This window comes from Theropithecus gelada, chromosome 8, assembly GCF_003255815.1.
Source record: "Theropithecus gelada isolate Dixy chromosome 8, Tgel_1.0, whole genome shotgun sequence".
In the NCBI taxonomy this organism is placed as follows: domain Eukaryota; kingdom Metazoa; phylum Chordata; class Mammalia; order Primates; family Cercopithecidae; genus Theropithecus; species Theropithecus gelada.
Window position 1 is genome coordinate 142237379 of NC_037676.1, and position 14939 is coordinate 142252317.

At 44.0% G+C, this 14939-nt stretch overlaps 1 protein-coding gene across 1 annotated transcript in view; it reads right to left on the reverse strand.

Moving 5' to 3' along the window:
* The window catches only part of TRAPPC9 (trafficking protein particle complex 9), a 714313-nt gene that overhangs the window by 284551 nt on the left and 414823 nt on the right, over nt 1-14939 (reverse strand). Inside the window, exon 18 of the mRNA XM_025393926.1 lies at nt 1222-1364. Within this exon, the coding sequence (XP_025249711.1) occupies nt 1222-1364 (143 nt within the window). The remainder of the gene's footprint in view (nt 1-1221; nt 1365-14939) is intronic.

Below are 14939 nucleotides of genomic sequence, written 5' to 3' on the forward strand. Positions count from 1 at the left end.
CTAACATCCACAGCCGTCCTGGCCAAGCCTTCCCCAGGGGCAAGAGCTTTAATGCTTTATACAAATTCAAAACAGAGGTGAGTCTTGGCAGGGAAGGCTCTTACTCTGAGGATTGAAAAAGTGACAGATGATGAAATAAGACGCTAAAAGGCCCAGCTAAACCATTAATTCTTGCTGAAGGCATTCTCCAATGGTTGGGAAGAAAAACAGTCTTTCCTATAAACTAAAATCACACTTATTATTTAGAGCTGTATCATTTTCAAGGGATTTTATGCCAACATTAACATGGACAACAACATGCTATCTTATGCTGCAGCACACAGGGCCCTGGAGGAGGAGGGGCTGCATGGGATCCCTCTGCCTCCCCATTCGAGGACAGACAGGAAAGCATTTAAATAATACCCATCCAGCCCACCCTACTCAGATAAGCAGGACCTAGCTGGACAGGAACACCAGGACGAGCTCAGAGGTGAAGAGCACCTGCTTCCCAAAGGCTGCTGGCACTGTGGCAGGAATGGGAGACTCAGCTCCACCTCCAGCTTCCAGATTCCGCTACTCCAACTTTGCCAGAAGGAAAAGTTTTGGTGAGAAACTGTCATTCTCCTAACTCAGAAAAGAATACCCTGAGTATCTCTTGCCACCTCTGGGTTTCAAGTGTACAAACTGTCCAATTTCTTTCTCCCTGAAGGAAGACTAGGTCTGGAAAGTAGGCAGGAGAGAAAGCCTTTGTATGAGAAGGGCCTCCTAGGCAGAAATGACCTGAGGCCCAGATGGCTGGGAGCTCCACAAAGTGCCCATCCTACGGGGATGCCGGGAGTGATGCAGAAGAGATGCTGGACTTGTCCAGGAGTTCCTAAGACATGTGCTATCCACTGAGCCCCCACTCACAGGAGAGGCAAGCCAGAATGGAGCCATGCCAGGCTGAGCGGGAAGTATGTGTGCACAGTGAGAACCACACACAGGAATGCTGCAATCATCAGCATTATTATTCCGGCATGGCATGATATGTAAAGCCCACTCGCTTACAACCACCTGAGAGGCAGTTCTCATGTAACACCTGGTTTCCTAATGAAAAGCCTACATCCCAGAGAGGCTAAGCAACTTGGCCCAATGGCACGGATCTAATGGGAGGCAGGACAAAAACACACTGAGGTCAGGATTCTAAACGCAGTGCTGCTGAGACTCTAGAACAAGACTGCTGTGTGGCAGTAAGACATTTACCTGGTTGCTGGGAGAGTACTGACTCGGGTGAAAAATACAGATGGCTCGACTTCTATATGCAGCCCCAGGGAGAGGTTCCTGTAATATCCTTCAGTGTGGCCCGGGCCTCCAGAGTATTTGAAATTCAGGATAGCTTCCAGGGTCTACAAGATGTTGGGGAAAAAAAAAAAAACATACACATGTTAGTAACTCTCTAGTTTGATCCACCAGGAGGCAAGCGGCTTTGCTTAGGAAGAGTCTGAAGATAATCCCAACTAGTCAAGTCATCAGCATTGGCCGACTCACATCCCCGGTGGGCACTGCCTTACATCCCTGGCGGGCACCAACTCACACCCCCAGCGGGCACCGACTCACACCCCCGGCGGGCACCATCTTACACCCCTGGCGGGCACTGTCTTTCCTGTAATGCCCCAGAGTGTACACAATTCTCAGCCTGTACGTGCAAATGGAAAGGGCTCCCAAAACTTACTCTGTGGTTAAATACAGCTTTATTTTATTTTATTTTATTTTTTTGGAGATGGAGTCTCACTCTGTCGCCCAGGCAGGAGGCAGTGGCATGAAATTGGCTTACTGTAACCTCCGCCTCCCAGGTTCAAGCAGTTCTCCTGCCTCAGCCTCCGAGGGATTACAGACGCATGCCACAACGCCCGGCTAATTTTTGTATTTTAGTAGAGATGGGGTTTCACCATGTTGGCCAGGCTGGTCTCAAACTCCTGACCTCAGGTGATCCACCCGCCTCGGCCTCCCAAAGTGCTCGGATTACAGGCATGAGCCACCACGCCTGGCCTAACACGGCATTTTGGAGAGAGCATCATTTCAACATAAAATGTTGTGTGAGGATCATTTCAACATAAAATGAGGTGACAGGCGGGGTGGGTGTGCTTCTATCCAGAAGGTAGGGTCACTTGGGCTGACAGTGAGTAAAAGCTGACAAACTCCACATTCAGGATGCTTCCTGGAATCCATCCAAGAGATGACTTCACAGGGCAACTGAGGCATTCCAGGAGGGGCAGGGTGCTGCACAGCGGGGACTGCCCATGTGCTCCTGCTGGGGCCCAGTGGCAGCCAGTGAGAGGCAAGGAACAGAGGTATGCGGAGACCACCCCCCACCATGGGGGTGGTGCTGCACACAGGATGGCTGGGGATGGAAGGGGAACATTACAGCTTCTCTGCATCCCCGAGTACAGGGTAACATCAGGGGACTGTGGAGCCTGGAGGGCACCCAAAGTAACCATAGAAACAAGAAGTTCAACCAGGTTTGCCTCTGGACTGAAGGACCCCGCCTTCCCCAGGACCGTCCTGAAGCAGCAGACACAGCAGATCCGGCCCATGGACCAAATCTGGCCACCGCCTGTTTTTGTGTGGCCTGAGAGCTAAGAACAGTTTTTACATTTTTTTAAAGCTTGTAAAACAAAACAAAACCAGAGAAGAATATGCAACAGCGACCATATGCGACTGGCAAAGCTTAAAATACTTACTATGTGGACCTTTACATCAAAGATTTGCAGATAAAACCCAGAGGAAAACATAGGAACAAATCTTCATGACCTTGGATTAGGCAAAGGTTTCACAGATATGACACCAAAAGCATAAGCAAAACCCCCCCCCCAAAAAAATCAAAGCTTCTCAACTGTTAAATAGGGACAATCATTAATACGTATCTCACTAGAGTGCAGATGTGATGAGGAAACACAGTGACAGAACAAGAAGTCGCTCATTAAATAAATTCCTTTCTCCCCCGCAACGTACCCATCTGACACCCTGAGGCAACATGGCTTAGAATCGGAGGAAACTAGTTTCAGTCCCGCTTCTTCTAGGTTTTGTTTTATATTCTTGTAAAGTGGCAAAGAATGCATAACATGAAAGTTACCATTTTAACAGTTCTAAGTACACAGTTCAGTGGTGTTAAACACATTCATTCTGTTTATCAACCATCTCCATCATCCATTTCCATCCCCAGAACTTTTGAATCTTCCCAAACTGACCCTCTGAACCCATTAAATATGGTCTCCCTTCCCCTAGGCCCTGGCACCCACCATGCTACTTTTTGTCTTCTTGAATTTCACACTCTAGGCACCTTGCATGAGTGGAATCCTACAGTACTTGTCCGTTTGTGAGTGGCGGATTTCACTCAGCATCATGTCCTTGAGATTCATCCGTGTTGAATCATGGGTCAGAATTTCCTCTTTTTAAAGACTGAGTAATATTCCATTACATGTATGCACTGCATCTTACTCATCCATTCATCTGTCAGTGGGCACCTGGGTTGCCCCTACCCCTTGGCTCTTGTGAACAGTGCTGCTCTGGTTGGACAATGCCGTGACCCTGCTTTCAGTTCTTTGGGGTATATGCCCAGAAGTGGAATTTCTGAATCGTGTGGGTATTCTGTATGTACCTTTTTGAGGAGCCACCATATTGTTTTGCACAGTGGCTGCACCATTTTACATTCCCACCAGTAGTGCAGAGGGTTCCTATTTTCCCACATCCTTACCACACATTTGCTATTTTCTGTTTTTGTGATAACGGCCATCCTAAGGGGCATGAAGGGATATCTCACTGTGGTTTTGATTTGCATTTCTCTGGTGACTAGTAATGTTGAGCATCTTTTTATGTGCTCATGGTCCATTTATGTATCTTCTTTGGAGAAATTTCTATTTGAGTCCTTCAAGTCTCATTTTAAAAGCTCACTATTCCAAATCCCCTCTCACCACTCCTCAAGGTGTCTTTCATGACTGCATATTGACAGGTTCCCTTCAATATCTGTACAGCCAGAGAAATACCTTCACTGATTCTCTCCACCTATGTAAATATTACTCCTCCTTGACAGCCCAAATAAAGCCACCCCTTCCCCTTACTTACAAATGGCTCAGTAAAATACAGATTTTTAAAAATATTCAAGGATCATATTTTGGCCTCACCAAAATCCCAAATCCTTTTTTCATTCCCCTTACTCCCAAGCACCACCCTGTCATCTCCAAAGCGTTGCTGATTTCTTGTGAACATGTCTTAGACCTCTTAAATTGCCCTTGTCATCAGCAGAAGGTGAGTCTCGACACACACACATACTCAATAAGTCTTTCTGTCAAAACTTTCAGAGTTCAACTGACTTTCACCTGTTTGATCTATTTTTTCATTCATCTTTTCTAACACTTCCTGGGTATCTTCTAAGTTCAGGGCTCTGTGCTCAGTACAAGATGAAGAAGATGTAGTCCCTGATCTCAGAAAGCTCAGTAAATGCTGAGTGAGTCAATGTATGAATAAATTAAATAATAAATAAATGAAGCCAACCAACTAACCAACTGCCTAACATGTATGCAGCATCTTCCTCAAACTGCAGGCACAGTGGTCATGGAAATCAACAAACTCCCAGTAATGGCTGTGAAAAGCCAAAATCTGTGAAGTAACAACAAATGTCACACTGGCTTTTTGGTTTTTTTTTTTAAGGTAAACTTAAAAGTCACCTACAGAGAGTGATGTAAAAGAAATCACCTAGGGAATGAACAAAAAGTGCACACAGACAACTGTCAAAGTAGCACATCACCAAGAAGAAATAGTCTGTGTTTCTACTTTCTGGGAATTCACTGTTTCTTTACTCTGTAGAAAACCACAAAAAAGATAGAATTATGAGGGGCAATATCTAATTTAACAAAATCAAGCACAGAAAAGGTGTATTAGTCCATTCTCACACTGCTGTAAAGAACTGCCCGAGACTGGGTAATTTATAAAGAAAAGATGTTTAATTGACTCACAGTTCCGCACAGCGGGGGAGGCCGCAGGAAACGGAGAATCATGGCAGAAGGGGAAGAAGCATGTCTTACACGGCAGCAGGAGAAAGTGAGCGAAGGGGAAGAAGCATGTCTTACATGGCAGCAGGAGAAAGTGAGCGAGTGTGTGAAGGAGAAACAGTCAAACACTTACAAAACCATCAGATCTCATGAGAACTCACCATCATGAGAATAGCATGGGGGATACCGCCCCCATAATCCAATCACCTCCCACCAGTCCCTCCCTCGACATGTGGGGATTATGGGGATTACAATTCAAGATGAGATTTGGGTGGGGACACAGAGCCTAACCACATCAAAAGGTTTTCTGAAGTTCAGTGTCACTGCCTTACTTCTTTGAGATAAAAACAAAAACCAGAAATTAAAAAAAAAGCCTCCTCAGTCTTTTAAAATTAGAATATTATATATAAGGTCTTGTGTGTGTGTGTGTGTGTGTGTGTGTGGTCTTATTAATAATCAGAATAATCAGAGCATAAGGGGAGCTGGGAAGTGGAAAGACACAGGATGTCCAAGCCCTTTTCCTCAATCCAAGAGACTTCGTAAGACATTCCTGTCTGAGAGTATTTTTCAATCCTTGCTTTGACAGAAGACTATTACAGAAATCATTCATAAACAAGGGACTACAACCAAAATGTTTATTTTCTAGGCACATAACTTAGTATTCCAGCTAACATGAAAGGTCTGCCAGTGGGTACCTTGTATTAAAGGCACCTACTCCACGCCAAGTGCTGCACTGAGTGACCAACGCCCCCAACTGCAACAGTCATGAGAGCCCCAGAAGGGAAGTGCTGTTTTCATCAATGAGGCTCAGAGCACCCAGGAAGCAGCACAGGCAGGAACTGAATGCAGAGCAACGTACCTGCACAGCCCACTCTCTTGCCATTCAGGCAAACTGTTTAGAATAGCATTCATTCACCCATGTAATAATTCGCTCACTAACCCTGTCTACTATGTCCCAGGGACTATGGCACCTGAGAGGAAGAAAGCACAGTGCCACCCTTGGCGCACTTGACTCTAGTAAAAGAAACAAGCCTTGAGGCCTCTGAGTAAACTGTGACATGCTGTGTCATGGATAAGTGTATTACGATATATGAGAATACAGGAGGAAAAAGGACTACATGTGCCAGGTGGGTAGGAGTTGTAGAGGAAGGAACAACAAACCAGTAAGAAATACAGGATTGGACAATTATCAAATTGAAAATGGATAAATAACAGAAAAAAACCCAACTATCCTTAAACCTACTTCTTGAAAGTATCAATAAATGTGACAATCCTCTAAGTTGAGTTGATCAAGGAAAAAGAGAAGAGAAAAACAAATCACCAACATCAGGAATGAAAATGATTATCGGTACAAATCCTACAGACATTAAAAAGACAATCAGGGAAGAGTGTCAACAATTTTGTGCCAATAGATGCAACAACTTACATAAAATGGTCACACATTACCAAAAGGAATCAAGGAGAAACAGAAAATCTGAAGAGCCTCATGCCAATTGAAGACATTGGATTCATAATCAAGAATATACTTCCAAAAGATGGCCAGGCATTGTGGCTCATGCCTGAAATCCCAGCAGTTTGGGAGTCTGAGCAGAGGCAGATCACTTGAGCCCAAGAGACTGAGATAGCCTGGCCAACATGGCGAAAGCCCAACTCTACTACAAGTACACAAATCAGCTGGGCTTAGTGGAGCAGGCCTGTAATCACAGCTACTCAGGAGGCTAAGGAATGAGAAGCATTTGAACCCGGGAAGCGGAGGTTGCAGTGAGCCAAGATCACACCACTTTACTCCAGCCTGGGTGTCAGCAAGACTCTGTCTCCAAAAACAAACAAACGAGCAAACAGGAATATACTCCCAAAAGAAACTCCAAGCTCAGATGGTCTCTCAGCTGAATTCTAACAAACATTTAAATTAGAAAGAATATCAATTTTATATAATAAACATTTTTAGCCGTTAGAAAAAAGGAGAAAACTTTCCCAATCTTTTCATGAGACCAATAGTACTCAAATATCAAAATCAGATAGAAAACTTCCAAGAAAACTATTCATGAGGCCTATATCCCTCATGAATTTAAATGTAAAAATTATTTTTAGAGTACTAATGAATCAAGTTCAGTAAAATGTAAAATGGGTAATACATCATGGCCATCAATAGCGCAAGGTTGGTTTAATCTTCAAAAATCAATGTCATGCACCATATTAATAGGCTATTGGCAGGCAACAAAAAGAAAAGCCGAATGATCAACAGCTTCAGAAACAACAGCTGACAAAATTCAAAACCCATTTACAGTTTTTTAAAAGTTCTCAGCAAACTAGGCATAGAAAGGAACATCCTCATTCTATGAAATACACCCATGAAAACCCTACAGTCGAAACCTACTTAATGATAAGCAATGGAATGTTTTGCACCTAAAATCCAGATTAAGGCAAAGATGTAGCTGTAATAATTTTTATAAGCATTGTACTTGAGATCCTAGCAAGTTCAATAAGTCAAGAAACAAAGGGCATACATGTTGGAAAGGAAGAGGTAAAACGGTCTTTGTTTGCAGACAGCATAATCATGTGCCAAAAACATACTAAGAAATCTACTGGAACTCTCAGAAATTGCTGGTGGTACTATAAAATAGTAAAATCCTCTTGAAAAAATAGCTAGGTAAATCCTCCTAAGCTTAAACCTACAATTAACATATTACTCAGCAAAGCAACTCCTACCAAGAAAAATAAAAACACGTATCTACACAAAACATGTATGTAAATGTCCATGGAGACTTTATTCATAATAATACCAAACTGGAAATAACCTCCATGTCCAACATGAGGTAGGTGACCGAATAACAAATTGTAGTAAATTCATAAAATGAAATACTACTCTGCAAAAGAATGGAGCATATTACTCACACATACACAACATGGAAGAATCCAAAACACCTTATTCTGAAAGAAAGAAGCCAGACACACAAGAGTGCATACCACTGCTTGTATGTATATGAGATACTAGAAAAGCTCAGCCTTTGGTAGCAAGAAGGAGATCAGTAGTTGCCTGGAGTTAGGGGCAGGAGATGGTTAGCTGCAAAGGGGTCAGAGAAACCATGGAGGGCAATAAAAATATTCTATATCTTGATGGTGGTGGTGGTGGTGGTGGTGGCGGTGGCGGTGGTGGTGGTTACATGCGGTATATATTTGTCACAATTCATCAAACTGTATGGTTAATGAGGCTGCATTTTATAGAATGCAAATTACACTCAGTAAAGTTGATTTTTGAAATTGATCCTGACCATTAATAGGTATACAATCACTTGTAAACATTATTAAAGACTCCAAGTCACAGTGTGGGCCATGTTGATGTGGGACTGGCCATGTCTAAGGGCGAATGTGAGGCCCTCGAAGAGGCTTCAGATGGAGACTTAAGAGTCCCGGGTTGTGCATCAGAAGAAAGAGCAGTGAGGTTATTATTCACCATAATTAAAGCTTCACATGACCTGGGAGAAGTCACATCACTTTTCTAGTACTCAGTTTCCCCTTAAAACCTGAGGGTCATGCCAGATGTTGCCTGAGGTTTTGACCAGCTCTTATATGAACAGTTATTCTTATTTTCCTAATGTTCCACAACTTCCAATATAACTAAGACTATTGTCAGAGAAAAACAATCACCCTCATATGTATGTCAGCCAATTTAAATGTATATGAAGTAGATCTCTAAGATTTAAAGACCTCAGTTGAACCTCTCACCACAGATTTCCTTCTGCTCTGTTTCTATAATATGACATAAAATTAATAGCTGTGATGTGATCCACTTAATAAGTCAAACATTGAAGACCAAAGGCTGGGGCTCATTCCTCAAGAGGCCAGCACAACGGTTTACTTAAGGTCAATGAAACTCACAAATGAAAGCCATACCATTACTTTCCAGTTAATTAGCACTTTCAGCCAAAGTCTTTCTTCAGTGTTAATGATGCCTTAAAGATGCCAAGTAACTACAAATTAAGTGATCCATCCACAGCAGTACAGGCGTGGGTTTTAACAACAGAAGCCATCAAAACAGTTTCCAGCCAAGAGGCCCAGGAGTCCCGTGGTGACTGAGAAGAGTTAGGACTCAAGGTCCAGTGGAGGGGGTATGTCTAGGGACTGCTAGAAGACCAAGTTGAAAGTCTGGTTTAGGGTACTAAGGAGAGCACTGAGTCAGAGAGTCGAGGCCAGACAGAACCTGGGACCCCCAACCTAACTGCCCGGGTGATGAGCCCAACGCCATAGACCACAGCAGTGCAGAGGGCCGCTACATCCTACCTGCACTTATGCTCCAGCCAAATTTCACCTTCTCTGAGAAGCCTTTCTGGCATCTCCAAAGAAACTCTGCCACTCTCTAACATATACCACATGGACACTCTGCTTCTACACTGCTAGAGCACCCATCACACCTGGAGTTACATACTTTGTCAATAAGAAGTGTAGTCGATCGTTTAAAATGTAAGTGATATAAAATGGTCGGTGCTGAGATGGTTTGCTCCCACCTCTGTCACCACGTCCAGACCACTGTCCTCTCCCATCCCCTACAACCACTTTTATTGGTTTTCTTTAATGTGTCCACATGTATTTACATAGATTTATTTACACAGATACAAGAAAATACAAATGTAAAACCTTTTTCCTCCCCACCATCCTCCTCCACCTAGCATCACCTTGCAATAAATAAATTACACATGCTGTCCACCTTTGTATGCCTTATGGTTTGTTAACTTTCACTTAATAGATCCTGAAAATTTTTACTTAGTACAGACAGAGCATCCTTTATAGAATATTCTTTGCAGGTTATTTGTAGACATGTGTGCCATTCCATGGAACAGATATGCTCTAGCTTATGTAAACAGTCCCCTATATATTGGATTTTTGGTTGTTTTCAATATTTTGTTATTATGAATAATGTTATAATAAATAACCACAAACATAAGTCACTTTCTATATATGAAGATATTTCTGAAAGATATATTTTTCGAGGGAGATTTCTGGGTCAAAAAGCAAATCTTGTCATTTTAATGGATACTACCCATTTCACATGTTAACAGCTATGCTTGAGAGAGCACTTCTTTTCTCAAAGCCTTGAAAATAAGGTCTATTGTTCAACTTTTGGCTTTTTGACAGTCTGACAGATGAAGAATCTCAATGTAGTTTCATTTTACATTTCTCTCATTATTAGAAAAGTTGAACACCTTTCCATAAACTTGGTGCATTTTCATGCCTTTTTCATGAATTACACATTCATATCATTTCCCTGTTTTTTTAGTTGACCTGTCTCTTTCGTCCAGATTCCTGGGAGGTTTTCTACACTAAGGAGATTACCCCTTGTACAAAATCATGTCGGCAGATAAAGACAGTTTTGCTTCTTCATTTCCAAAATCTATGCCTTTTAAATTTTCTTTCTTGGACTATTGCACTGGCCAGGACTAGTAAATCAATAGATGAGACTAAAGATTCCAAAAATAAACCCACACTGACACAGGTAATTCATTTTTTACCAAAAGCTAAGGCAATTCAATGATAAAATTTACCTTTTCTACAAACAATGGTGGAGCAACTGGACAAACGTGTAGAAACAAATAAATCTCGGCACTGACCACACATTATTTTGAGGTGGGTCATACATCTAAACATATAACACCTAGAATGTCTAGAAGAAGACATGGAATATCTTTGCAGTCTTGGGATAGGAAAAGAGATCTCACAGAAGACACAAAAAGCACTAAACAGCAAAGGAAAAAATTTTCATTTAAGATAAATTTTCATCCAGGGAAATCTCAAAAAAGTTAGAACACAAAATTCGTCCATTCCATCCAAGTTGTCAAACGTACTGAAACACAACTCTTCATAATGTTCTTTTCCTTTTGAGACAGAGTCTCGCTCTGTCACCCAGACTGGAGCGCAGGGACGCGATCTGAGCCTACTGCAACCTCCACCTCCTTGGTTCAACCGATTCTCCTGCCTCAGCCTCCTGAGTAGCTGGGATTACAGGGGTGTGCCACCATATCCTGTTAATTTTTGCGTTTTTAGTAGAGACGTGGTTTCACCATGTTGGTCAGGCTGGTCTTGAACTCCTGACCTCAAGTGATCCACCTGCTTCGGCCTCCCAAAGTGCTGGGATTACAGGCCCGAGCCACTGCGCCCGGCCCACTATGTTCTCTTATTAACTTTTTCATGTCTGTAAGATCCATAGTATGTCCCTCTTTCATTCCAGATGTTAATAGTGTTTCGCTCTTTTGTTGACACACCTGCTAGGGAATTATCAACTTTATTAATATTTTGAAAGAATTTTTGGCTTTGTTAATTTTCTCAAGTGTGTGTTTGTACCCAACACAGGACTTGGCACAAAGCAACTATTCAATAAATGCTTGCTAAGTAGAATTACATTTGAAGATGATTTACATATTAACTATGTATCAATGTCCATTAAATGGATGGATGGATAGTCTTATTAATAAACATGTTTTTTCCAGACTCCATAACCTGGCTTTACAAAGATTTCCCCCACCTCTCCACCCTACCCTCTTCCCACTGACAAATTCTTCCTTGGTGATTGGGTTTCTGTGGACAACTTACATCACCTAGGGAGTCTCTGTGATCCTGCAAAGCCCAGGCTGGCTGCACCTCCTCAATAAACAGCAGCGAGCACTTTGCCTGCCTCTGACTTACCACACTGCAGCACAAGTGCTTGGATCCTTCAACAGAATAAAAGCTCCCTGTGGGCAGGGACCATGTTCCACACCTAGGTGTCTGGAAGAGCAGGTGCCCCACATGCATTCCGTTTAACCGAACGACAGCATCTTCACAATGAATCTCAGAGAAAGGAGAAAGCTGACACTCAGTAGCCTCATACTGTGCTCCAGGCACTGTGAGCAGCACTTCAGGAACTTTAAGTCCTACCACAATGCTACACAGGTGTTTCTACCTAAAAAGCTCACTACTATTGAAAGCTTAGGGCAAGAAATAGCCTTGCCACAAAGCTCAAAGCCAGGCCTGAGTCCAAAGGTCCTGCTCTTCCAGCAGCCCTATGCTGTCTTTCAGAGAAAAGCTAAGGAGACAAAGAATGAGACTGTGAGCAGAAAGCTGGCGCTGCCCTGAAGAAGCAGGCCTAGCTTCCCAAAGAAGACCAGTTTCACAGATGCCACGCCATGAGGCTGCCCTGGACTTCGTGCTAAATGGTGCATTCAAGATGCTTACAGTTTTTCTCCTCCTGTATACACAGCTGGAGGAGGGTAAACTGTGGAAGGGATGATTTTAATAAATTTAGTAAAACTGAAATACAATCAGCATAAAATTAGACAGCAGAGATTTGTTAGGAATCAGCAGAATTGTCCTTACATTAATTCACTGTTACAAGCCATAAGCAATTAGGACATTTTCCATTTGTACTCATTTAGTTATGAGAAACACTCTCTGGCCATAAGATGTGGACTTTTAAATACTGCTGATCTTCAATATTCTAGAAATGTACTTGAGAGCCAGGCACTTCAACAGACTTCTGGCTTAGAGAAAGGAATGCTATATCCTTCCAAAGCTGTATGACTGAAATCAACTCGAGAGGAGACACTAAGGTGTTACGCATGGGGAAGTTGATGGGGACCCACAGCAGGGATGCCAAACTAAGTAACTGCAGAGGGCTAGAAACTGCTAGCAGGTCAGCAAGAAGCAACCCTAACAACCAGTGTGTGTTGGGTGGCCGGCTCCTGCCAGACAGAATGCTGGGAGCTGCACACATTGGGTCTCTCTCGGGACTTCCCCATCCTATCCGACAGGAAGGCCTTGAAGAGCAACTGTCGCTCGGCAAGGTAAGGTACACTGCTCCAGTTCCCGTAGCTAGTAAACCACAGAGCTCAGGTGCGTCTGAGCCCAAAAGCCACAATTGCCAGGCGCTAACCACACTGAAGGCCACTGATACAGGAAGGGGCATTGTGACTTCACCAGGAATTGGCCTGAAGAAGTGTCTTTCAATGCCTTGCTCCACGTGAGCCCACCGCCAACACCAGGCAAGGCGGTAACTGAGAACCCCTGCAGGAGAATCCTGGAGTCTGGTCACTGCCCTCCTTCAAGCCTAGGTGTAGACTCGAGAGAGTCACTTTTCCTTTCTTGGCATCAACTCTCCCGTCTGTGAAATATGGACTTGGACCAATTAATCTCCAGTGGCCCTTTCCACATGACTGGGCTATACAGTGGAACTGAATGCCCAATGCACCCATCACTGGACAAACACTGGCTACGAGGGGCCACGTGGTGGGGCTGCGGAGAGAGCAGAGGCAGCCGGAGCCAGACCACACAGGCACACCAGGCTCAGAAAGGACCCACGCCTGTGCTCTAAAGGAGCTGGGAAGCCTTCAAAGACTTTTTAGCTAAAGGCATGACCTCAACGACTTCTTTATAAAAAAAAAAAAAAAAAAAAAGGAACACTCTGGCTGTAATGTGGCAGACAGACTGGGAACAAGGCTACAGAGGAGGTGCCAAGCTAGCAGATAAGTCACTGCCAGGTGAAGACTGACGAGGGCGTGTTCAGGAGGTGGCACGGAGTGAACACTGATGGTCAGCCTCTGCACGGAGTGAACACTGATGCTCAGCCTCTGCACGGAGTGAACACTGATGGTCGGCCTCTGCACGGAGGGAACACTGATGCTCGGCCTCTGCACGGAGTGAACACTGATGGTCGGCCTCTGCACGGAGTGAACACTGATGGTCAGCCTCTGCACGCGTGCTGCCAATAAAGACGTCAGAGCTGACCAACTGTACGCTGGGTGGGAAGGGAAAAGGGGAGCCACGGTTCTCTTCAAGATTAGATTCTTGACCAAAGAAACCAGAAGAAGGCACTACCAGTTACTGAAGTCGGGGAGAGTGGGGGAGGAGCAAGAGGACAGGGTGTGGTGCGAAGATCCACGACTTTGATTTAGGACACAGTAAGTGTGAGATTCCCAAGGACATCCAAGTGATGACAGCGTGACACACGAATCCTGAGTGGGGAGAAGTCAGGCTGAAGAGACGTGGCTTACAGGGAGACGCTGCAGAGCTCAGAGCAGGGAGCCCATCTGTCCAGAGAGCGCGCAGGAGCTAGCAGAGCGACCCTCGCCTGATGCCTGGGGCGCCTCGGAAGATAGCCTGCTGCGTGTGTGTTTACGGAAACAAATCATCACTATCACGTTGTTTATATTTTAATTATAGTTTAAGTTCTGGGGCACATGTGCAGAACATGCAGTTTTGTTACATAGGTATACACATGCCACGGTAGTTTGCTGCACCCATCCTGTCACCTACATTAGGTATTTCTCCTAATGCGCCCCAGCCCCCGACAGGCCCCAGTGTGTGACCATCACATTATTTTATCATACAGTCTTTCAGCCCTCTTGCTGATAAACACTTGTCATGTGACGTATTTCAAATTTTTACAAAATGCATTTTACATTAAGCAGCAAAGAATAAAACAGTCAGCAGTGCCCGCTCTGAAAGCAGGCTGCCCGCGCTCATACGCCATCGTCTTTCCTGCCCAGGCCCCTGAGGGAGCGATCTGATCTCTTCAGGCAGCAGCTTTTGCGTGTGGGTTATCAGGAAGACAAAACCAGTTAGTTTTAAAAACACCGAGAACAGTGCCTGGCGTTTGGAAAGAGTGCTGTAAGTACCAGCTAATATTATTATTACTCAATCAGTATTCAACAGTGAGAAAGGAAGATAAGATACTTGGAACAAATGAATTCATCAGTAGAGCCAAGAATAAAGGAACAAATTTCCACATCTGTCCCTACAGATAACCATCACTGGCCCCAATCACCCAGCTATAGTTCAGACCTCAGCACAGCCGCTCGCAGCCCTTCCACATCAGACCTCTACTGCTCCTCCTGTCTCAGGTCAAACACATATCCCCTCCCCCCCCACACACACACACATGCACACCACACACACGCACGCCAC